Below are 25,185 nucleotides of genomic sequence, written 5' to 3' on the forward strand. Positions count from 1 at the left end.
TCCACGGAGGTAAGAACTGAACCTGGAGATGTAGCCTGTGGTACAGCATGTGCTTAGCATACACTATGCCCTGCATCCAATTCCCAGAGCAATAGGACTGATACCTCATGGAACAGGAGACGGGGTGTCACAGACCCTAACCCATGATCTGTCACCCCCCTCAGGTGTGGGTATCCTTCTACCAATGTTCCCTTGCTAACAATGTATGGAACACACTTTCTTCTTATCTCAGGGGCATGTACACTATAACAGCACAGAGTGGGGCTGCTATGATGTCCCCAAGGACAAAAATAGCCGCTGGTCAAAATCTTCTTCTAGGAATACAGCCAAGAAGGCATAAGAAAGACATCTCCATTAATACCATACTTGTCACCCAACAAAAAAATCCTTCCCATTGGTGCCATGAAAACTGCTCTGAGCTAGGAATAGCAACAAGTGCCTATAATCCCTGCACTCTAAGAGACTACAAGTGGAAAGGCCAGCCTGGGCAACTTAGCAACTTGGGAAGACTCTTGTTCAAAATAAGAAGTGAAAAAGAGCTGAGGAGGTAGCGAGTTTCCTGGGGTCAATCAATCCCTGGTGTCAAAAAGCAAACAAAAGATCAGACCCATCTGGTCTTCTCAGGGCTGGGTACCTACCAGCTTTCCCAGCTGTGGTCCATTCCTCATCCCCTTTTTCTTTCTAAGCCTTCACTAGTTTTGCCACCACTTCACCTTTGATTGCCATTATCACTAACCAAGTTCCACATAAAGGCCGTATGATCAGTGTCCCCAACCCCCTAAATCTCAAAATAAAGTGAGAATGAGACCATCGAAAACAATTTATTCTGTATTTGCACTGGAATTCTGTTGGTCAGGTGATGTCCATTTCTTACAGAGCTGTGTCTCTGTGCCCCGCAGCACCTTGGGCATGGGAGGGGCTCCAGCCCTTCCCACACTGGAGTCTACAGCAGCTGCTGGACAGCTGGGTCACTGGCTCAACTGTGGCTCCGGCAGAGGAAGGACCCAACTGCGGACTCGTTCTCATTTTAGCACACAGCACAAAAACAAGAACAACCTATAAGGGAACACATTCCTCAGCCTGTGTTCTGCTTTCTGAACCAAGAGAGTTACTTGGGTGCTCAACTTCCCCATGGACAAGGTATAACTAAAGGGCAACAGTCCTGCTGTGAAACACGGTATTGGGTCTACTGTTGCTGTCCTCAATGAGGTGAGCTGGCCAGTATGTCTGTCCTTTGCTTGACCAGTGGCAGTGACATCAGCATTTGGAGCGTTTTGCACACTACTGTACAGATAGGTGCAGGATCACACACTCAGCCTTGGGAAGGCAAGAGGACATCCGGCCCATTGCCCTCTGGCCAGTTACACTAAGCCTTCCCAGAGGGTCCTTTATCTTCTTGGGAGAAAAACACAGATTGGGTAATACTTCCTCAGATCCATCTAACTTGTGTCAATAAGGCTCATTTTAATGATTACCACAACAGGGATGGGGCTGGTCAATACCCAGAGGTCGCTTATCTATGAGATGAGGCCTTTTAGCAGGGTTACCATACACGTGTGAATAGAGTACTAACACACAGGAAGTGATAAATACTAACCCCAAACTCCAGCTTGGGCATATCACCAAACATATATAGGAAATTTGTGTAGTGATATTGCTAAGTGTGAAAGACACAATTCAAGGACCACCAGATTGCAAAACCTCTATGTTCACTCCTTATTCCTTTCTACATAAGACTTCTTGGGTGTTAATGCCTTTGTACTTAATGGTTTAAGACCTATTGGCTATTCTGTACTGTGAATCAACTAACAGAAGAAAGAGTAGCTTAAGAACAAATTGTGACTTAAAATGGTTATTTATGAATGCACATTAAAGAACATTTGTCATAGTACAACCAGCCAGAGAAAGTCAAATACGGAGGAGCTTCTCAAAGCAAATAAAAAAGTAATGTCCACAAAATTTGACTTTTTGGAAAAGAACTCTGCCAATCTGCTTCCAAATTTGAGTTCATCGAATGCTAAGAGTTAAAAACCATCTAATGCAATTGTGGTTATGTTGATGCTTTTAAGAAAGAAAGAAAACTTCTGTAGCCCCCAAACACCCAGCGCACCTCAAGCTGTGGAACAAGAACACAGTGCTGGATTGAGCAGTTACACGACTGCTCCCGTCCTAACTGAGTTAGGAGGGAACTGCACCTGCCTAGGAGAGCTCCCAGCTCTCTCTCTCAGCACAGAACTACTTTGTGTTCAGCTGGACACCATCTGAACTAACCCACGACAAAGCCCACTAAAGTTCCTCCGTCTCTGGGATTTTCGTGGCCTTCTGGTGTAGAAATTGCAGTGAAAAGGCTGTTGGAGACAGAGGCCTTGATTCTGGAATATGCTCCATTCTGTATTTTTCAATGTATGGCGATGCTACATCCCACACCTGAGAAGCAAGGACACGACAAAGTTGAGATATTGACCACAGTGCTTCTGCATGCTGCTAAACATCAACTTCATCACAAGGCAAAACATCCTCTGCACCTGAGCGGAACCAGGGTGGTTGTTTGCTTGCTTTTATTTTGAGCCATTGACACACGATTTGTGTCAATTGGTTGTTGGCTTCACTAAAGGCTTTAAAATTACAAAGTCCAAGAGTGTTGAAAGCTGCTTTCTCTTCTAAAGCAAGCAAGCAAGCAAGCAATGAAGAGAATCTACAACATTCAGCATGGACCAGATGGACACATGGAAGGATGAGTTAGGGATGGCTGCTAATGGGTATGAGCTGCCTGTGTTTTCCAAAGCAAGTCTTGAATGACAAAAAAGAGGCACTTTATTGGATTTCTCCAAGGCTCTATTTCCACACCACAGGGGCTCTGTGCCTTTGACTCTTGGTTCTCAGGCTGGGTCTCAGCCTCATCAGCATTACCTGGGATCAGGTAGAATCTCAGCACCTGCTCTGGACCTGCTGAATCCCAACCTGCACTTCCACAGGATGGCCAGGAGATTGACATGCAGGTTCAGGTCTGAGAAGTACACCCTCAGATCCTGTCTTGGCCTTTACCTGGGCTCATCAATGTGTTTTCTTTTAAGCATAACATTTTTTTTTTCAAATGAAAGCTCTGTTTTTGGTTTGTAGTTGCTTTTTTTTCTGATTACCATGGATAGCCAAGGGGTCGTTCCTCCTTGATGACCTTAGAAAATGCATTCTTTCCACATCTAGGTTCACATACACTTTTCTCTCACTACAAAATTGGTAGCAGATAATAGGATTTCTCTCTAAGAGTATAAGATGTGCTTAGAAAGGAGAGGTGTGAAGATCAAAGAGGAAAGGGGCAACTGTCCTGGGGGAAATCAAATGATTCTAGAACAATGGTGGGGACTCATGACACCTGTATTGTTCTTCTTTTAAGACAAAAGATATTAATGTGTGAGTTGTGTTTTCTAAACTCAGTATTTAGGTTTAATTGCAGTGTTGGTGCTTTGTGATAAATAACAGGTTTTAGGTTGTAGTTTGGGCACTAGTCTCTAAAGGGCAATATCACAGTTCTAGGCAATATGATATTTACCTAGACTAAAAGGAGAGAGAGAGGGAAAGAGAGGAAGAGAGAGAGAGACAGAGAGAATGAGAGAGAGAGAAACTGGGAGAGAGACACAGAGAGAGACAGACAGAATGAGAGACACAGAGAGGCAGAGAAAGAGACAGAGAGACAGAGACAGAGACAGAGACAGAGAGATTAGTATCAATCAGCTAAGTCTATGGTCGACATAACCAGAGAAAATAAGCAGTAAAGGCATATTTCACTCAGAAAAACAGGGGCAGGGCCGCATCAGAACATGAGATGGGCTCAAAGCCCTTTGGAGGGACAGCCTGGGCTTCACTGTCTACCCAGGGCCATGTGGCCATTGCGCCTTACCTGGTGGTGGGAGTTGTGCTAACATCACTAGAACAGAAAGTTGTTTCATACAAAACAGGACATGTTGGGAAGGCAAGGTCTACAATCTTTTCATCTCAATTTCTCTCCATAAATAGTAGTTCCACAACTCCCTTAAAATTTGTTTCAGATTCTATGCTTTAGATAGTCAATGTTGGGGTGCAACATGGGGCCCGTAAAAGACCATCTGCTGGCTTTGCAGTGCCCTTACCAGTTGTCTCTGTACCTCTATGTTCACTGCCAAGAAATAGCAAGGAAACAATAGAATAAGAATGCTTCTCCAATCCCTTCCACCTTGCTTTCCCATAACAACCAAAACTAAAAAGTAATCTGGAGGCCTGCTTGCCTTCTGCTCGAGGAGCAGCCTGTGTGCGGCCTCAATGTCCGGGGCCATGAAGCGGTCCTTTATCCAGGGCCTAGAGAGAAAGCATATTAACGCATCAGCCAAACATCGAGAACTGCCAAGGTTCACAGTTTGAAATGGTGTAACTCCCAGGGACCTGTTGACTTTACCTTACAACAGAGCGCACCAGGTCATAGACCTTCTCCAGGGGAGTGGTTGTTTTCAGGGGGCGTAGAAACTCTATGCCCTGGCAGGCTGCAAGAAGCTCAATGGCCAGGACTAAAACAAAAAATATCAAGACAATGACTGATTAACATCTGACTTCATGCTTGAGGAACAGAAGCTACCTGAGTTGATTACAAGCCAACTAACAGGTTCTATCTTCTGGTCAAATACAGTTGCCTTGGTATCAATTATCACGTTCGGCCTGTATTTCCAACACCTCTGCTGCATATTTAATGGTGAGAAGGGGAGAACTGTGGCATTTACCTGGACAGATTAGAGGCACCTCGGTTACCTGGCCCTTTGACTATATCTGAAAAATCCATCATTTCCCCTGTTCACATCCTCCACCAAGTTTTGTCAGCAAGATTTGGGTAGGAGAGGAAGTTAGAACAAATGCCCAACACTGACCTGGAGCCCAGCTCCATTAACTAAGTTTTCTTTTCAACAAGATCTTTTATTTCTCAGTTTCCAGATCCACAGGAATGAAGTGTAGGTGCCAGACTAGGAGACTTGAGCTTTCTCTTAATTCCACAGTGGATTATTCAGGATTATTCATTTTGTGCCATTGTGACCTTTCTGTATTAAGTGGAGTTTGTAATTTTCTTCATAAATGGAAAGACAAGAAGTCAAATGTTTTTAGTACTCCATTTGGGTTAATCATCACTTAAATGATCTGATCAACTATAAGCCTCTAAACTACTCTCCTGGCAAAAAAATGGAGTCCAGAGTGGCTTAATTTTGAATTCTGCTTTTTTTTTTTTTTTTTTTTTTTTGTGGCTAGCTCAGCCCACGCTGAGGGTGGGGCTGGAGTAGGATGTGGTGCCAGGGATTGAACTGCGGTCCCTGTGTGCTTTCCTGAGCTTGCCTAAGCAGGTACTTAAGACCACTGAGCTATCTCACTGGTCCCATGCTTCTTTAATAATTCCTCATAATTTAGGCCATATCAAATATAGAGAAATGTAGATTTCAATGAAGTTTTTCAATATTTGAAATTTTTCAGTATTTTCAAAATTTATTGCGAAGTGTGGCACATTTCATACCAGATTTTAGTTTTAAAAAACACCATGTAAAGTTTGTTTTCTGGCAAAACTTTGAGGGTGGGAAGTTATTTATTTCTAGAATGTCAGTTTTAGCAGATTAGGGAGTCTTTATGTTTATTTAATTAATTTATTTATTTTTTGGTGGAACCGGGGATTGAACTCAGGCCCTTGCGCTTGCCAGGGAAGCACTTACTCTACTGAGCCATCTCCCTCAGGCCCAAGAATCTTCAAGTTTAAAGGCTTGAGGTGAGTTTGTGGCACTAGCTCCGGGGCACCCACTGCCTCATTTGCTCACTGTCTGGCTCCTGCAAACCTCTGACGAAGGTCTTTGGTGAAGGTCTTTGTGCCAGGCCTTTCTAGTCAAGTGAAGAACATGACTAAAATCAGCTGAAAATTTACAGGAAGGTAGAAATCCAGGTGATCGTTTTGATCAAAGAAATAAGAGTGGAGAGTTATTGGGTAAGAGAGTGATCTTTTTTCATTTAAAGCTACTTTGATGGTTGGAATAAATAATGGCATAATGCCAAGTGAACAACTTCATTGCCTAACCCCAGCTTCATGGGAATTACAAAGATCTGACTCAGTCCCACATCCTCAACTCACAAGGTTTCACTCTGAGAGAATTTTCGTGAGAGCACATGCACAGCAATCCTGCAAACGGGGTCATGAAACAGCCTGTTGGCTTACTTTGTGTCATTGCAGGGAGTGGTTCAGACAGCAACCTGAACCAACATGTAGGGTTAAAACCCAGCACTGGTATTGAAGGGAGTATGACTCTGGATCCTTTACTTAACTTCTGCTTTGGTTTCCTGATCTGTACCATGACAGTAGTACCCGCCTCTTAGGGTTGTTGTTCACACCAAATGGGTTACAAGACTGAATGCCCAGAGTGAACACTCGGGAAGTATTAATGATGGGGTACTGCCTCAGAAGAAGGGCTGTCTCGTGGATAACACCAGAACAGAAAAAAACTGGGGAGTAAATATTCACCAGAGAAATGTAAAACATATCAGCAAAACCAGTCAGCACTTCTGCAACACTTCGCTATCCAGCAGTTCTCCCCAGAATCATCAACTAGAACATAAAAGCTGAGCCCTTCTTTGGTAACATGCAAAGGGGCTCAGTGTATCTTGATTTAGCTAGATGCTGCTTATACACTTCTTGTTTGTTTTGAATTTTTATACTATTTTTTTCTTTTTGTACTCAAAATCAAACTCAGGACTTTGTGCTTGTCGGACAGGCACTGCACCCTTGTACTATATCCTTGGACCTTCATTTATTTTGAAATAAACACATATCCTGGGGCCTAATAAGCACCTTCAAACCTCAAAAAAAAAATTTAAGTACTGAATATATCTGAAGAATCATGGAAATATCTTCTAGTTTCGTAGATTGTTTTCTTCATCTTAACAGAGTACACGTTACATGAATTAAATCTACCCTGAGCAAATAAATAACAGTACTAATTAGATATATGGCAAATATATTCTAGAGGATTTAAAGTTTGAACTCTGTTCATGGATCTGTCTCTGAGGCTAATTCATACCTGTGTTCTTGTCATTAGGAAAAGACTGCTTCTACAGTCCTCGTATCCCCTCCCTCCAAATTGCCTACTACCTGAGCTCATACATCCATTCCCTTTGAAGAAGTTCACCTCCTTCTTCCAGTCAGTTGTGGCATTTTAAGTCCTTCTCTTATCAGGGCAAATGGTGTCAGGGATCGAAGTGAGGACCTTGTGCTTGCCAGGCAGACACTTAAGCCGCTATCACCCCAGCCCAGGGTTCTCCTTTCTTATCTCTAGTAGCTTTCAGCTACCTTAACAGAGAGCATTGACCTTCATCATTACCCCAGTTCTTTCCTGAGCTTAGCATCTGTACCTGAATATCCTATAATTCTTACCATCTCAATGCATTCAAAACCAATTTATTTTATGCATATACTCTTCCTTTCCCTTGCCTAAGGAGTTCCGTACACACACACACACACACACACACACACACACAACTAATTAGCCCTATGTGTTGCTCACATCTTAATCTTTTTTTTTTTTTTTTTTTTTTGGCAGAATCGGGGATTGAACTCAGTCCCTTGCGCTTGCCAAGGAAGCACTTATTCCATTGAGCCATCTCCCCAGGCCCTCACGCCTTAATCTTAAATATTCCTTTGGAATTGATTTTTCTGCTCCCTTTATACTAGATCTAGTTTAGTTCTTTACACTACATCAGATTAAGTTATATAAACCCTTCAACCCTGTTCTTCAGTTAGAATTTTCACAAGGTTTAAAAGCTTGCCAAGCTGGTATCTACTGGTTGTCTCTTTTTGTAAACTTTAATTTCCAAGAGGGCGGAAGGCAAGTGAACTCACTGTTTAATTCACGGGTGGTGGTGGCGGCCTGGACGCCCGACCAGGTGGGAAGCGCTTTCTGTGCTCCCACACTAGTTTCCTGGGAAAGGATCAATCACTAGGCACTGTGATAAGCAGATTTTTATCTTATACTTTATATTTTGTGCTACTGGACTCCAAGAGTTAAAGGTGATTGCTAAAATTCTGTAATCAAAATAAACTTAAGTGATGAACAGCCTCGTAACACAAGTTGCTAGTTTTGTTTTCTTTTTGCCAGGCAAACTTTCCTGATATAAGTGGAAGAAGGAGGGGATAAAAGCTGATAAGGTAGATCCCTACAGTTGGGACTTAGAGCCATGCAAATATTTAAATGCCGAGTCTGTATCAAGCCCTACGCTAGGTGCTCCCGGGTCTTGTAGGGATGTGACTATGACAGACATTTTCTTCATCTTAACAGAGTACAAGTTACATGAATCAAATCTATCCTGAGCAAATAAATAACAGTACTACTTAGATATATGGCAAATGTATTCTCAAGGATTTAAAATTTGAACTCCATTCATGTATCTATCTCTAAGGCTAATTCATACCTGTGTTCTTGTCATTAGGCAAAGACTGCTTCTACTGTCCTTGCATTCCCTTCCCTCCAAGATACCTGCCACCTGAACTCATGCATCTGTTCCCTTTGAAGAAGGGAAACTTCAGTACTTGGAAAGCTTGCGCTTCACTGTGAGAGACAAAGAAGCCCAAGTGACCCACAGGTACTGAGTGCTATTAGAAAGCACAGTGAAAGGGCAAAGAAGAGGAGCTGGTCCTTTAGCTGGGGCTCTCGCGGAAGGTATAGGAGATGAAGACCAGTCCCACACTGGAGTGAGGCAGGAAATGTGAGAAGTCTCTGGGTCCAGGACTGCAGGCAGATGGTCCAGCAAGGTTCAGAGGTAGCGATGTGCTCTTTGGCAGGTTTGCAAACAACAATGTGATTTCAAGGAAGAGAACAGGGTGGAGCAAGGGGGTCAGGTCATTCCGGGTTTCACAGGGCCTCAGGAAGAGAGGAGGACTTTGCTTTGAGTCCTGGGGAGTAACTGGCAATTTTCAACAAGGGGATTGGTGGGGTCTACATTTTGCTTGCAAAAGCTCTCCTTGTTTTGTTTAGATAGTGACTATAGAGAAACAGTAGTAAAAACAAGATTAATCAGGAGATGATAGGATTGAGTAGGTGTCTTTGGAAGATGGCCTGGGCAGAGGAGACAAGGACAGATAAGGGCAATCTTCAAGGTTTTGGTCAGGGTGACATGTCCCATGGGGGAATCATCTGAAGAACGAACATGTACAACACATTGTCGATGCTAACAAGTGCTGGTGATGGTGTTGAGCAATCGACTCCCTGGAACAGGGCTTGTGGGAAGGCAACAGGACGTGGCTACTTGGAAAACACGTCTGGCAGTTTCTTAAAAAGACAAATGCAGAGCCATTGTATGACACATCAGTTCTACCCTAGAGAAGTGAAGCCCTGTGTCCACATGTCAATCCGTACACGGTCACCACAGCATTACTTATATCAGCTAAAAGGTGGACGCAACCGAGTACTCTGAAAGTGATGAAAGGATACATAAAATGTGGTTGATGCCCACAAAAGAACGACTTTGGTCATCATGGAGGAAGAAGCACTGACTTATGCTGCAGTAGGAGTGAACCTTGGAAACATCATGCTAGTTGAACGGAGCTCATCACACAAGGTGACATGTCGCCCAGCTTCGCTGATGTGAAATGGCCCAAGCGGGCATAATCACAGAGACAGAAAGTATATTAGTGGTTGCCCAGCACTGGGAGAACAGAAAGAATGGGAATGCGAGGCTTACGGCTCTTTGGAGGCCATGAAAATGTCCTATAATTGACTGTGGTGTTGGTCACTATAGCCCGGTGACTATACTAACACCCTTGAACTGAACACTTTTTTTAGAAGAAAAAAAATGTAATGAACAGTTTCAAAGCAGGTTAGCAGGACACTTGTGATAGTTAATACACTGCATATTGTTGTCTTCTTAGTAGTCATTCAGAGTACAAGATATAGGCATGACATCCTGTCCAAACAATGTTGGCATGAACACATCATTCCAATGAACTAAGAAAAACTAGCTGTGTAACTATCTTAACTATCTTGTGTATAAATATATTTTTTCTTTTTTTCTTTCTTCCTTTTCCACATCACAGTTTGTCTTTTCTTTTGAACAGTTTCTCCCCAATTCATAGTATCTATTGAATAAACGGTACTCTTTAAATGGATGGCTGGTAAGATGTATGAATTCTCTATGTTAGGCCTGGGGAGACAGCTCAGTGGCATAAGTGCCTGACTGAATTCTCTATGTTCAAACAGCTGAAGCCAAAAGAATACTCACTTGTTATGTTTATATTCAAACAGCGATACTCTTGTTATCAACAGTATTTATGCAATGTTGCTTCATAAACTTAAGAATTTAGAGGATGTCTCAAGGAAGGTGATTTTCATGAAAAAACAAATTGCACCTAAGGCAGAGAGGGAGTGGTCTCATGTACCTCTCCTTGTGATGCACACTTGTCAAACAGGTTGGACCTAAATGTTATTAAATGTTTATGGTAGCTGGGTCTGGTGAAATATGCCTATAATAATAAACTTAGGATTTGGGAGGAGAAGGTGGGAGGATTGCTACAAATTCAAGGCTAGCCTGGGCTGCATAGTGAGTTCAAGGCCAGCCTGAACAATATATGCAGTAAGACCCTATCTCAAAACAAGTAAAATAGAAATCCTCAGGGTCAATTGCCTGAGACAAAGAACAAGGTAAACATGACACCTCAGGGAAGCTAACAGGTAAGTCCAGGGCATCAGTCTTGCTGCAGGAAAACTAACCTGCTTTTCAATCTGTCAAAAGCATGAGAGAAAACAAGAAGCAAAATAAAACAAGACAAAACAACAACAGCAACAACAAGAACAACAACAATGAAAATAGACAATGGACTACCCTAGATCCAAAGAAACTCAAAAGCATGACAACCAAATTTAAAACAGCTGGCTGAGTTCTGATTTCAACAAATCCACCATAAAGATACTGCGATTCTGTAACTAGAAATTCGAATACAAATTTGGTGTAAGACCAGACATGTTGCTGAATTTTGTTGGATATGGTAGTGGCTTCCTTGGTATAAAAGAAAGCATTCATATTTAAGACAGAAAGTTCATAGGAATAAAAATGATAGCACACTAGGATTTGCTTGAAAATAACTTGCTCCCAGGTCATGGGGATGCTGCCCTTGGGGTCGCCCCTTTGGGAGCCACCAGCTCTGTCACCCAGACTTGCCAGTCAGCCTTACCATGCTCCACATGCTCGATGACCCTGAGGGCCTTCCTGGCTGCCCACCCGCCCATGGAGACGTGGTCCTCCGTGGCAGCGCTGGTGGAGAGTGAGTCCACAGACGAGGGGTGGCACAGGGCCTTGCTCTCAGAAACTGCAAGAGAGCAGAGCTAGTTAAGAAGCCCTCCTGTGAAGATGAACTGCCCAAGTGTCATGCGGCTTCCTGTTGTCAATGCAGAAGCCAGGGGTGGTGGTGTGTGTAGTAATCCCTGCACTCGGAGGACCGCAAGTTCAAGCCCAGCCTGGGCAACTTAGTGACTTGGTGAGACAAAGCCTCAAAATTATAAATAAATAAATAAATAAATAAATAAATAGCTGACTAAGAATGTAGCTCAGTGCAAAGGTTTTGGGTTCAACCCTCACTTGTTAGAGAGAGAGAGAGAGAGAGAGAGAGAGAGAGAGAGAGAGAGAGAAAGGAAGAAGGAAAGGAAGGAAAGGAAGGAAGGAAGGAAGGAAGGAAGGAAGGAAGGAAGGAAGGAAGGAAGGATAGGTCAACGTGAAAGAAGTGGGGGTACAGAGTTCACGTAACCAGAGACATCCTTGGGAGGTGAGGGGACTCCTACTCTAGCACCTCCAAACTTGATTGTGGGTATCAATGTTTCAGGGGTCTTGTTAGCTTGACAGTGACAGCACTCTGTGGTCTCAGGACTACTCTACCAAGAACCTTCCCTCCACAGCTGCGGAAGTCATAAGAGGTCAAACTCAAACACATTTCTTGTCCTGCCTCATCCTGCCGAGTACTGGGATTATAGGCATTGTGTGAGTGCTGGGATTACAGGCATGCACCACCACGTAGGGCAGTCCCAATGCTTTGTATGCACTAATCCATTTAATCCTAAAAACAGCTCCACCACATAGACTTATCATCCTCATCTTACTTAGGGGTAAACTGAGGAACCGTAGCATTAAAAGACTTGATGTGAGCCCGCTAGTCAAGAGCGCTGGGATTCAAATCCAGCCTCAGTGTTCCGAATCAACCACCTTCTGGGTTAATTCTTGCCTTTTGGGGAAGGATTATTAGAGCAAATATAGGATAAATTAAGTTTGGATTTCACACAAAACCCAAATGATCGTTGAGAATAAGTCCCAAACGATTCAAACTTAACTGGCTGTCCCATCTTTTTGTTCAATGTGGCAGCCATATTGTAGGATTAAATATTGCTTAACATGAGATCTTCATTCACTGGCGTGAGGCCAGGCTTTGGGAGCTACAGTGCCAGAGCCTGAAGTCCCCTTTGCATTTGCTTGGCTGTGCAGCACTGGCCACATCAGCTGACTTTGCAGATCTCTAGATGTTTGTTCCCAAAATGGAAATATTAACAGCTTGGCTACAAGTGAGACCCTGGCACTTGCTTTGTGCCAGGCCTGCTCCACTGAGCTCCTTGTACCTGGCCCTTACACTGTGCAGTAAGAACCCAGCTATACTGAGGTTTAACTTGCCAAGAGGGCCTGTTGCTTCTTGCAGGCATTTTGTACGGTGCATTTATGTCTTTCTCTATGAGGGGGTTGGGATAGCTGACACAAAGTATCTAGAGTTTAACCATTCAGGCTGGCTTAAGATTCACTGTTAAGTATAAGCATCTTTGTCTTTTCTCCTTTGGATGGTTGTCAAATTAAGTTTGGAAAAAACAAAACAAAACACAACTGGAACAGTGAAGCGATGCCCGGTTGCTTTCCACAAAGCAATCGTCCGTTTACATTCTCATTATCAGATTGTGTTTCCGAGTGTAACAATTTATATATTTCTTTTCTAAATCGTGCTAAAGGAGCCGCTCTGCTACATTCATTCTAAGTGAGGATGGAAATAAAAGTGGTAAAGACGAGATCTCATTCAAAGGCAGGATTGGATGCTTCCATCCCGGGCCTCTCAGGTGGGCAGCCTGAGCTCAGGGCCGGCAGCGGCTTACCCAGGGCGGCGGCGGTGCAGTGCGCAATCATGAACCCGGAGTTGAGCCCGCCCTCGGCCACCAGGAAGGCGGGCAGCTCGCTGAGCGAGGGATTACAGAGCCTTTCAATTCTTCTTTCGCTAATCGCGGCAAGTTCATGGACGCCAATGGCCAAATAGTCCAGGGCCTGCAAGAACGCCTCGATTCGGTCAGTTTATATAGGAACATGGGTTCCGGGCCAGGAGCAAATTTTGAAAGCTTACTTTGGCTGGGTATTCACCGTGGAAGTTTCCTCCAGAAATTGTCTCTCCCCTGCTGGCAAAGACCATCTTTCAAAACAGGTTAAGGCTGAACGTAACACTTGTGGATGACGTCAAATGTAACCCAATCCCACCCACTTATGCTTAACATTGGAATGGCGTCTTTGTGCAGATATGGGGTAAAAGGAAAGAGATGCGTTTTCTTACCAGAGTGTTGATATGAAGGAGTACAAAAGCAAAACAATTACAAAAACACATCTAAGGTAAACAATGTATACCCATCTGGGGCCAAAGACACAGGAGCATAAATGGTGCCTTCTCTTGAGATTAAAGCTTCTCAGGCGATGTAACTGTGCTAGCCTTGTGGTTAATCTCTGCACTCAGAAAGTTTATAAGATGAAACTAAGAACAGGAAACAAGCTGCCTGTTTGAGAACAAATTCTATTTCTGCAGCAGGACAGAGAGCTTATGCTCCAGAGAAGAGTCCCTTGAGGGGAAGACTGCCGGTGAGGAATCTCTGAAATGTCTGAAGCAGGCAGTGCTGCGATATTTTCCAAACTTTGTACCCGGTGATCCTGCACCAGCCTTCACCAACAGATGGCTGTTGATGGTCCCCACAAATCCATTTAAACAGGAGGCAGATTCAGACTCACTAAATAGTCTTGCTCTCAGAGATAAAGCCAATCTACGATACTTTCCTAAAACCAGCAGGCTTTAGGGAGATACTGTAGCAGACCTTTCATTCTGGTCCTAAAAAGCCATTTTTGCTCACTGGGCTAAAGAATATAGTTGGCCCTCCACACCAAAAGGTTTGGTATCTGTGGATTCAACCAGTCTCAGGTTGAAACATAACTGCTATGGCCATCATATTTGTATTACATTGGGTATGAGAAGTAATCTAGAGATGACTTAAAATATATGGGGGATCTGTGTGGGTTGTCTGGGAGTATGGTACCCCTTGATATAAAGGACTTGAGCACTGGCAGATCTTGGTTATCCTCAGAGGGGTCCAGGGCCCGTGCTCCTACATACACAGAGGGACCCCTGTTCCCTAGCGACTGACCTGGAGCTCACTGTGTGAGAGAAAGGTTCGGATTTTCAGCGTTAGAGATGCGTGTATTACGTCAGCTTGGGAAGTTTGGAGAGACTCCTTCTGCACATAGAACATGGTCCATTAGGTGTGCCACTTACTCTTGTCCTGGAGCCTGCCCCAACCACAGGCCTGCTCTTCCCTCTAGGCTCTGACTCTGTGTAGCAATTACTCTCTGCACCAATTCTCTTGTCACTTTGGTATTCCATGTCTATTTGCTACTAAATTATAGCAATAGAACATTAACTCTTACAACAGCCAACATGACATAATAGGTGCTTTGCATGTGCAACATGCAACTGGGCAACATATTTGCTTAGATAAAGATCAGTACTGTAGGAGACTCTCAACTATTAGGTTATTGCAAGTTCATCTAGTTAAGAAACTTTTATGAGAAACTAAAGGACTCCTGGCTACAATTCTTGCTGAGGTAAGTGGTAGTAGAAAAATTTGATAGGGATTTATCCCAGTCTCTGATATCCCAGTCACCTAGAGATTTTTTTTTAATTCTATAACATATTCTTTAAGGTTGAAGTTATGTAAGTGGATAATAGACACCACTCCCTCACCATGTAAGAATGGATACCTGAAATGAGATTATGTAACTTTTGTGAAAACTACTAGTCTTCTGGTGTTGAGAGAGCCACAGTCCTGTAGACTACTTAACATGTGTTTGGATCAGCAGTGAAGCAATCTGAGCGACACAAAACACCTCTAAGGTATTCCTGTCAGGAAAGGCGACACAGATATTGCGCAACCCCTGTTAATCTGTGCTGTACTAACTCAGCACTTTCTCCAACAGTAAGAACCAAGGCAGATGTGGAAAAGGAAAAATAGATTCCTAAGAGATTCGGCTACCTTCAAAGGCAGCGTTTTCCCCTTGAAGTCTGTTCCCTGCCTGATCACCTGCCCTGTAGAGAACTAAACTAGCAGAAAAACCACATGGCTCTGGGGCAAGAGACCCACTAAGGAGAAGAGAACTCCATCCTCAAGAAATGGAAGCATTCGCGTCATTCTTTGGGCAGACATAGGAAGAGTGGGCTTGACTACCATCTGCTTAAAAGTGAAAACTTGGGATGGGAGAAGAATAACTCTCAACACACTTTGTCAGTGTTTGAATGCTGCTTCCTGTTTAGTGCATCTGGCCTCATTAGAACCAGCAAGGCCTGCGCTCAGGAAGCCAACCTACGGGTCTCCAAAATCGTGTTTGTGATGTGGGTCTTCATACTTCATCCTACCACGAATGACCTCAGCAGTGGGCTTTGGGTCCCTTAGCTTCATGACTTAGCTCAGCCAGGAATGGAGTTCTCTCCCTTCATCTCTCATGGGTCAGTTTGGAAAGTACAACATGTTAGACTCAGAATCTGAAAGTAGACTCATTAGGCCTGTGTCTGCCACTTGCCAGCTCTGACTTGGAGAAAGTCACTTAACCCTGAGCCTCAGGGACTTACACATTTACCTATGGCAAGGAGTAATAGAACTGAGATGTTTCACACAGTGATCACATAGGCAGATCCTAAAATTACCAGCTGGAGATCTATAACCGAAGATTAGAGGACATTCAGAGGATACAGGATTATCTGTGGCACTATTCAGTTCTGTGGTAATAATGTCTTTCACAAATGCTATTGTGTCATTCACCACACCATGGACCTAAAATACAACCAAAATAAGACACATGACCAATTTATTCCATTAAGGGTACCAGTATTCTTATAGTATCTTTAGTCTTCCCCTGGAAAGTGCTTTGCAGTTATAACTATGAAAGTTATACTTGGCTCAATTAGAATATGAAGATAACTCTGATAAATCTTTTGAGATTTATAAATAAATTAGAATAAATCAATAAATTAGAATAAATCAATTACGAAACGCATTCACATGAGAGTAATCTACACAGAACAGCATGGCATAGGAGAAAGGATGTCAACTCCAGACACAAAGGGTTAGGGGTAGAAAGAGGGCAAGTTACTTGTTTACAGTTAAAGCAGAAATAGAATCAGAAAACAGGCAATGGAATGGACCTTACAGCTTGGGAGAAGAATCTAAGACAATGCACACAAACTCTCAGATGTGACTCTCAGAGATCATCGGGAGGGTGCTGTCCAAGAGGCTAAGTCAGGAGGGTAAGGTGCTACCTCAGAAGAGGCACCATCCAGAGGTATAGAAGTAAGATCGCCCCCAACTTGAGCCAGGCGCAAGGTCAGCCATGTGCTTTATGATCTTGTCTGCTGTCTGGCTTCTCTCAGAAGTCAAGAAACTTGAGGATCTAGCTCAGTGGCCTTGCATAAGGCACTTAACTCTCAGCCTCGCTTCCCAGGTGCAAAGTGGGATGAAGCCTCTGCCTCGTGGTCGGCTGTCACTCGGAGAATAATAAGGAGGTTGTACACCAGGACATAGTCTTCAATATAGTCAATCTGATGATTCTTTCTCATAGTCTTTTCTTTTCCTGGTCCGGGAGAGGGAAGCCAGGGCCTCACATAAGCTAGGCCAAGGCTCTACCTCTGTGTTACAGTCCCCAGCCTCCTGGGGATATTTTTGATCTGTTGTTTAATCAGCTTGCTAGCAAAGAACGTGCTGAATAGAAGGAAGCGGGGGAGGACTCTGTCACACCCTTGATGTTCCAGAATGTAACACGAGGTGATACTGTTTCTTAAAATGCCTCTTATCAGTCGGCTCATGGAAATAACTCCTACACGAAAGGGGGTTCCCCAGTGCAGGGGAACCAGTAAAACTCGACCCCCTTAGCTGCTGCGCTCAGTGAACACAGTGGGCTGTCCACTGGACTCTGAGAAGAAGTTAATCTGAGAGTTCATAAGGAAACAGTTTAGCATCCAGAGTGGAAAGTTTATAGTTAGAGAAAGCAAGCATGACACACATGATTTTTAATGAAGATAATAAAAAATTTGGCTTCTCCTTGGCCACAGCATGGTTTTCTACCACATTCCTCTTTTTCTGTCTTTCTCCCCTGAACTTGAGGAAAGTGAAGAACCTTTGTTGGCTTTTTGATTTTACCTGGGGACAGCAGCGCAAGGTGTATGCATCCTGAACACGGTCGCAGAACCTGTGACTCTCTGTGGGAGGGGTGGGGAAGACGGGGAGGAGCAAATTAGCACCTCTTCCCACGGACTGCGTAACCAAATTCCCCCACTCACGCAAACGTGTCAGACCTGCTATCTCCGATGGGTGGTGATCCGAGTCCAAAAGTGACCGAAATCGAAAAGCAACCTCGATTTGCCCACGATGGGGCCGAACAGCGTGGATGTCTGGAATGGAGAAAGGGGGAAAGCTCGGAGCAATCCTGACATTGCAATGAACCAATTAAGGTGCTGGCAGCCTCAAAAGTCTCAGGGGTCCTTACCCACCACGCAAAATTAGAAACTTACTTCCAAAATTGAAACAGTCCTTACAGATATTACTCTTTCTACTTTAAATATCTGAGCACAAACTATGCATTGAGCTCACTTGGAATTGGACTCAGTACTCTGAGCCCACCTTTGAAAGAACTGGGTCAATAACAGCAGGGAACTGCAGTAGTGGCCCGAGTTAACTAAGTCACTTTTAGACAGTCCTACTTCTCACCCTAGGAAGACATTCGCTACGTTCTACAGAAGCTACTCCTGTAGTTTTCCTCTCCTAGTTTTCTAATCAAGGCCAATGCTAATCCAGCTCTAGTTTTAATGTCTTGCAAGAAGATTCCTAAAACACTTAGCTTGACACATTGCTCACCATTATCTGGTTCCACTCCCACATGGCACTGCTCCCCTCCCCCTCCCCCCCGGAACCAGGGATTGAACTCAGGCTCTTGTGCTTGCCAGGGAAGCGTTTATTCCATTGAGCCATCTCCTGGGCCCCTTGACACATTGCATAACCTGGGGCAGGTCACTTAACTCTCCAGGTCAGTGTCTATACCATGTGGTCATTAAAAGGACTGAAAATGGCAGAACTTGGAGAAGGCTGTGGTAGTACTGGGTGCCAGGGGAACCTGGGTTTTCTCCATCTGGCAAAACACTGGACCCCACCACTCCAATGTCTAAAGACTTCAACCAACTTGCCCCCCACCCCAAGCTCTGGCTGAATGAGCAGTCGAATGAAGAACCCTGCTGACCAGTATCGAAGGCTTTGGTGGTGCCCTTCAGCACCTCAAGGGTTAGGGCTGCCACGATGTCAGCCTGCCGGGCGATGGCACTGGCTCTCTCGACAGCTTCACAGCCCAGGGACGTGATCATCTGTGTCCCATTGATGAGCGCCAAGCCCTTTGGGGAAGGAGAGAAAATTTCCTAAGTTGATTGTAATAGACCTTCATTCAAGTGGCTTTTATATATTTTGCTTTCGTAAGAGAAACATGAGCTGGTCAGCAAGATTGTTTATCTGTTTTCTGAAGTGCAGGGCAGTGCTGTTTATTTAGACACTTGAGGAATGTGTGCCACCAGATGTGGGCTCATTCACATAAATCTGGCCAACAGAGCGTCTGTAGGGTGACCCCATCTCAAGGCAGCCTTGTAACTCGGGAGCAGGGACTGCAATGCGATGGTTAGCTCTTTATTACGTCACAGTCTTCTTCAGTGTCTCACACCTATGGCTAAGTTATCCAAAAACTATTCTGGTCCAAGCCTTTTGGCTTAGAGCGGCATCTCTCAGAGGGGCTTAGAGAACTAGATTTGAAGTCTAAGTCCCTAAGAGATTTGCCAACACTTGTGGCATGAAGAATCTTTTAGAAGCTCACAAGAGGGCCACTGCTCCAGTGGGCAGCTTTCAACTAACATGTGAGTTGTGTTTCTTGTTAAGGAGCCAGTGAGACTGATATAAAGTCGGAATAGAGTACACACATAAAGACTTGTTGACATGAACAAATTTTCCTTGAATTGCCTTACCTCTTTTGGTTTCAAAACAATTGGTTTCAGATCATGGGCTTGCAGGACCTATAGAGAGATTTAAAGGCATCAAATGAAATGTCAGCCTGTAACTCATTTCTTATGGGATCCAATTAAAGATCTTTAGGTCCCAAAGTCCATTTTGTAAAAGATCTGGTGTGAATGAATTGGTTCTGTTCATGTTTTCTGCTCTAGTCTCTAGTTCTGATTTTAGTCTAAAAGCAAACTTACCTTGGAGATAATTCTTGTATGTAGACAATGGGGGTCTATTGTCTACACAACCAACTTTGGTTTCTAGGTCATTCGCATTATGCTTGTACCTGTTGCGCTGCGGGTTGCAGATGTGGCTGCCCTAGGCTAAGGCTGGGCTCCTCACGCTCTGTCCCTGTGCCCTGCCTCCAGAGCTTGACCTAGAAAGTCCCGTGACTTCATTTCTGCTTGCTCTAAGCACTGGCAGAACCTCCAAGCAGGCTATGGGTGGCAAATCTGTGCAGCACATGCAGTGAAGAGGAGATTGGGAATCTGTGTGCCACATAGACACAGGGTCCTGGAGAAAAGGAGAATACTTTTCTCAGATGAAAGAAGGAAAAGGAATCATTGAGTGAAGGTCCCTCTTGGGATGAAGAAAGGAGTTAAAGCCAGAAAAAGACAGAGCCAGATCTCTTAGGAGATCCATTTCGCAGGAAGATTTGAACACCCTGGCTCTCTCTGGCTGTTGGGCTGAACCTGAGAGTAGGACAAATAGAGCCAGACAAGCTCAGGAGCAATGAGAGTGACAGTGCTGGGTGCTTGAGGTGGTGGAAGAATAGAGGGGACAATCACATGAGCTGCTGGGAGGGCAGGAAATGAGGGCACCAAGGGGCTTGCAGGGAGCTGGAGAAAAGGAACAAGAGAGCAGAGTGGGCAGCTTCCTAGAGGGCTCGTTGGAAGGAGAAACAGGAAACAGGCAGCTGCAGAGGAGAAGAATGTGCCTGTGGGGGCCTCTGCCTAGAATCTGGTGCGTTCCAGCTGCAGGCAACCTCTGGTCTCAGTGAGAGTATGCAGGTAGGAGGGATTAGGGGGTCATGGGTCAAACACGCCTCTGAAGCCACATTAAGTCTAGACTTCATCAGAAGGATAAGGGCAAGCATTACAGATTTAACCAAAACACGGCTGGATTGGCTGTTTAGGAAGGTCAGGCTGGAGGCTTTGTGAAGGTGGTTGGGGAAATGCTATCCATAGAGAATTAATCAAGAAGAGGCAGCACAGAAGGAAAATGATATAGAACCCATGTCCCCTTGGGGAATAATCTAGTTCCTTAATCTGTTCATCCTCCTTGGCCCTCTGCCCCCTTTACTCATTGCTACATAGCCTCCCAGGAATGGATTGGAAATAACTTTTAAAATGATGCCTTTTTGGGGGGTGGGGACACTAGAAGCAAATTCAGGACCTTGTGCTTGCCAGGCAAGCACTGTAAAGTGATGCTTTGGGCTGCTCTGTTAGAAGTTGGGGACAGATAAAGAAAGCAATAAGGCTTTATAAAAAGCAGTCTTTTCTGATTATTTTCCAAGGAGGAAGCTTGTGGAAGAATGGAACCTGCTTTCCAGAGTATGTGGAAGAACTATTCTCCACAGCCCCGTGCCAGTGAGACCAACCCCTACATACGATTGTGACAAGGTGTGACAGTTGGGACCAGTGGACACTGCAGGTGCTGCGGGTGCAGAATCTCTTCAGTAGCACTAGTAGCTGTATCGTCTCACTGCTGTGGCCTCCAAATCTAGGCCACTGACTGTCAAGGAAGGGAACTCCCTGACCTAGTTTGGCTCCCAAGGCGGAGTCATCTCATCTCTCACATAAGAGAGACATACTCACTGGCGTACTCACTGGGCTGTTGCATAGCTAGAGTGACAGGAAGCATGCGAAAGTACCCGGCGTCCACTGTGGACAGGTGCCCTCATAATGTCTTACGTATTTGGCGTCTGCCCAGCCGCTCTTTGGAGACCACATCTTCCCTTCTCCAATAAGCCCAAGAGCAAGATGAGCGAGTGGGGCAAGATCTCCACTGGCACCAACGGTTCCTTTCTCCGGGACGTAGGACAGGCAGGAGGCTGCGGGAGAAGCAGGCACCTGTGACTTCAAGGGGACTCACTTGGCTCTGGCAATCTTTGTGTCACCAGTGAAGACCGTCCAACCTACGACAAGGATCACTTTATGTCATAAATACGTGTGCAGAGACAGTTCCCCAAGCACACCAAATGCTTCAGGGACCTAGCTGGGCTGCTACAAAAGAGAGGGCCGGGGACGACAAGAGGAGGGAAGGAGAGAAGGAAGGAGGCTATCCCACACCCATAGTGCAAGCACTAATCTGACCGAATAATTCCAGTCTAGAAATTCTAGCCATGTATGTCAAAGACACAATAGGTAGTAGGGGTTAAAAAAAAAGATTTAGGTGTTGTTCATTACAGCCTTGTCTATAAGAATAAAAAGTTAGAAAAAAAAAAGAATAAAAAGTTAGAAATTATCTAAATATGAAATGAAGGGGCACTTGTGTGATCAAATGGTATGTAGCCATCAAAAGCTATTGGAGAATCTTTGGAAACATAAAAATGTCTACTTTACAACATTCACATGACATGTTCTAGAAGGTCAGGGTACCCCAAAGTGTTGACACGGGTTCCTTGGGAAGGTGAAGTCACAGGCAACTTAGTCTCTTTGTATCTGCCAGGCACCCAATCTGCCACCCCTTCACCCCTTATAAGTGAACATGTACTGTTTTGTGAGAACTTCCCCCCAAATTACGGAAATAGGGCTCCACTAGAGATCGAGCACCACACAGCCCTTTGCTGGTTGGCACTGGTACTTATGTGTGACGTGTGTCCCTGGCCCAGGAGCCCGAGCATGAGGCCTGCTCTCCGTGAAGCTCTGCTCCTCCTACACTGACCTCAGTTTGTCCTCAAATGTGAGAGGGACGGGGCTCCCCAAGCATTGCAAATCTAATCCCTCATCACAGGAGGTGCCGCAGTGGTGCACTGCACAAAGCGTGGCCATTACGGTGGCTTCCTGATTCATGAATCATTTACCTTGTTCACATCTCTGCTCCCCTTAGCAAGAGGTTGAATGTCTGTGTGTAAATCTAGTTGGGAGATCACCTGATTTCCAGCTATCCTTGAGGAGACTTCAGATTCCCAGCTATCCTTGGGGATTATTGAAGTGGTCTGTGGGGTGGGGTGGAGGGCATCATCCAAAACTATTATAGTCCCCGCATGATTGGGTGTGACTTCTGCAATCACATGGACACCACTGAATCAGTGTTGTGTCTGGTGCAGACTTAAAGGGCTTATTTCATTTTTTATGAACATTATTTTTTAAGGCAGGGTTTTACTCTACAATACATACTTGCCTTAAGCTTTTGGCCCTCCTCTATTGTCCCCCCAAGTCTACACACTGGAATTACCAGTGTGTGCTGCCTCGCCCAATTTCACTCTACTCTCATAGCTCAGTGAAGGGTGCTGTAGGACGGTTATAATTCCCAGGACTGTTTCTGCCCCCTTTACCCCTCCTCTCTCCCTAGCCGTCCTCTGCCTTTCTGGGCCCATTTTCCACTCATGTTTTCCCAGCCAGCGCTTCAGTATGGCGCCAGTCAAGTCTGCCCTGCAGGACACACACAGCCTCTGTGGAAGTCTGCTCTGGGATTCGTCGCCTTACCATTGAATATTTCAATAACTTGTTGGAGGGTCTCCAGGGAAATGCCACTGTATCCTTTGGCTAAGACATTGATCCTTAGTGCCAAAAGCATCCGACACCTTTCAGGGCTGAACGGCTTCCCAACTCCTACAAAGCAACACTGGCATTTGCTCCAGGAAAACCAAAGCCTTCTCCACTTCCCAGTGGGCTCCATCCCTCAGATCCTTCCCTCTTCAGCACGGGATTCTCCCCACATTCTGCAGCCAGCAGCATGGCTCTCCCACGCTTGTCCTACTTCTCAAAGCATTGGCCTTCCAAGACAGAGCCTCGGTTGGTTCCCTTCCCAGCAACACTTCAGGGATCACCCCCGGCCTCCCCCACCCCTTTAGGAGAGCATCAGCCTTCATGGCATAATCTCTTTCATCTTAGAGGCTGCAGTGTCTAGATAGACTTCTATTGCCTGGCTCATCCTGATTCATTCCCCACATTTCAGTCTTCTCTTGTCTCCTGCATATCCCACCCTGTCTGCAGTTTGGGTCCGTGCTCTCCTCCCAAGTCCAGCCCTCTGCTTGGCTGTGTGCTGTTCTGAGCTTTGGCAGAAAAAAAAAAAACCCTGTGGTCCCACAGTTTCTGCCCCTCCCCTGGTGCAGCACCTGCCCTTGCAGTGTGCCGGGGACAAATTAGCTGTTGCTGGCAGTGGCCGAGGGCTCACCCTGCACTGAGTTTTAGTCATCTAATCCAACATAAGCCAGGAGGCACCCGGTGCTTCTAATGATTTACCTGCAGAGTGGGAGCGAACTAAGTTGACCTGAAGTTCCCTGGAAGAGAAAGGTAAAAACATGCTTAGATTCCTGGAGGCTGAAATCTTTCCTCCCTGGGAGCATGAAGGAAGAACAGATCCTTGGCGGACGCAGTGGAAGAACCCAGCCCGCGTTCACTGTCAGTTTGCATGCGATCTCCCCAAGCCTCTCCCTGTCACCTGTAAACTGAGGCAAATGCCAGTGATTTTCCTGGTTGAAAAAGCAAAATTTCAGACAAGGAAGGTGGAATATGAATGTACATGTCTTTCAAACTTACTGTAGTTTATTGACAGGAATTACAGTTCTGGCAAATTTCCCAAAACCTGTAGTAATGCCATAAACAACTAGAATAAAAAAAGAAAACAACAGTGTACAATTAGATGCAGAAGGGATTTACTTAATTAATTTATTTATTTATTGGTCTGTAAAAAGATTTTTAAGAGGGGCCAGGGAGATGGCTCAGTAGTATAAGCACTTCCCTGGCAAGTGCAAGGGCCTGAGTTCAATCCCTGGTTCCGCAAAAAAAAAAAAAAAAAATTAGAACATAAGGGAAAAGATACCTGTTTTTTCCTCTATGATCTTGTCTATGACTTCCCTGGACTGCCGTACCTTTTGCTCAGCAACTGGAGTGAGCTAGGAAAATGTCAGTCAGAACCAGGCATGTGGAGGACTTCGTGGCCAGCGGAAACATCCACAACTTCTTTGTGCCCTCCCCCATACCTTTATTTTGTAGTGTCCCTTTCCCAAGTTGACCAGGTCTTCCGTGGTCAGGTTGTCCCCATCTAAATCGATATACTGTGCAAAAAGGGATCTCGGTCAGTGTGAACAACCTAATTGCTCTACCATGAAGCAGAATGTCATTTTGATGCTTTGGAGATTTTACTACTGTGATGAGACATTAATGTGCATTTTGAAATTTTCTATCATTGGTTTTAGTGGGGTTTTCCCCTCTTAAAATAAACATTAATGTGCTAATTAAAAAGATAGCTTTCCTGCAGGAAGCTGGGCAGTCCCTTTCCAGGCTGCCTAACCCTGCTGCGCAGAACAATAAAGCCTGCCCAGATGTGTAGTTTTTAAGCCCGTTTTACATCATATTTACATGGCCCACTGTTTCATATTATGTCAGGGACTTGCTTTTCTCAATAAAAAAGGATGTGGCTTGTAGCTTACCTTTTCAGGTTCCCGGTACTTGCTGTATCTGAAGCCAGGTAAAGGAAAATGCTGGGCACTGTGGAACAACCCCAGGTCCCCAGAGGTGACCATTGGGCCCGTAGGAAAGGATACAGGTAAACTCCTTCTGGTTGAGAAGGAATGAAGTCTGGTGACATCACATCGCCTTCTATGACTGAAACAAGAAGC

General features: G+C 44.8%; 1 protein-coding gene across 1 annotated transcript in view; it reads right to left on the reverse strand.

Moving 5' to 3' along the window:
- Positions 1 to 1,277: 1,277 nt before the first annotated feature.
- Positions 1,278 to 25,185, reverse strand: part of Hal (histidine ammonia-lyase) — a 25,272-nt gene continuing 1,364 nt past the window's right edge. The window contains exons 2-20 of the mRNA XM_004623802.3: positions 25,111 to 25,171; positions 24,997 to 25,024; positions 24,547 to 24,621; positions 24,387 to 24,459; positions 24,104 to 24,170; positions 23,807 to 23,844; positions 23,048 to 23,173; positions 21,311 to 21,450; positions 19,364 to 19,411; positions 18,598 to 18,745; positions 17,660 to 17,755; positions 17,505 to 17,563; positions 16,062 to 16,142; positions 13,403 to 13,468; positions 13,161 to 13,326; positions 11,213 to 11,347; positions 4,430 to 4,538; positions 4,263 to 4,332; positions 1,278 to 2,427 (exon numbers count right to left, since the gene is read on the reverse strand). Coding sequence (XP_004623859.1) covers positions 2,287 to 2,427; positions 4,263 to 4,332; positions 4,430 to 4,538; positions 11,213 to 11,347; positions 13,161 to 13,326; positions 13,403 to 13,468; positions 16,062 to 16,142; positions 17,505 to 17,563; positions 17,660 to 17,755; positions 18,598 to 18,745; positions 19,364 to 19,411; positions 21,311 to 21,450; positions 23,048 to 23,173; positions 23,807 to 23,844; positions 24,104 to 24,170; positions 24,387 to 24,459; positions 24,547 to 24,621; positions 24,997 to 25,024; positions 25,111 to 25,171 — 1,727 coding nt within the window. The 3' untranslated portion in view covers positions 1,278 to 2,286. The remainder of the gene's footprint in view (positions 2,428 to 4,262; positions 4,333 to 4,429; positions 4,539 to 11,212; positions 11,348 to 13,160; positions 13,327 to 13,402; positions 13,469 to 16,061; positions 16,143 to 17,504; positions 17,564 to 17,659; positions 17,756 to 18,597; positions 18,746 to 19,363; positions 19,412 to 21,310; positions 21,451 to 23,047; positions 23,174 to 23,806; positions 23,845 to 24,103; positions 24,171 to 24,386; positions 24,460 to 24,546; positions 24,622 to 24,996; positions 25,025 to 25,110; positions 25,172 to 25,185) is intronic.

Source organism: Octodon degus, unplaced genomic scaffold, assembly GCF_000260255.1.
Source record: "Octodon degus isolate 3935 unplaced genomic scaffold, OctDeg1.0 scaffold00004, whole genome shotgun sequence".
NCBI classification, from domain to species: Eukaryota; Metazoa; Chordata; class Mammalia; order Rodentia; family Octodontidae; genus Octodon; species Octodon degus.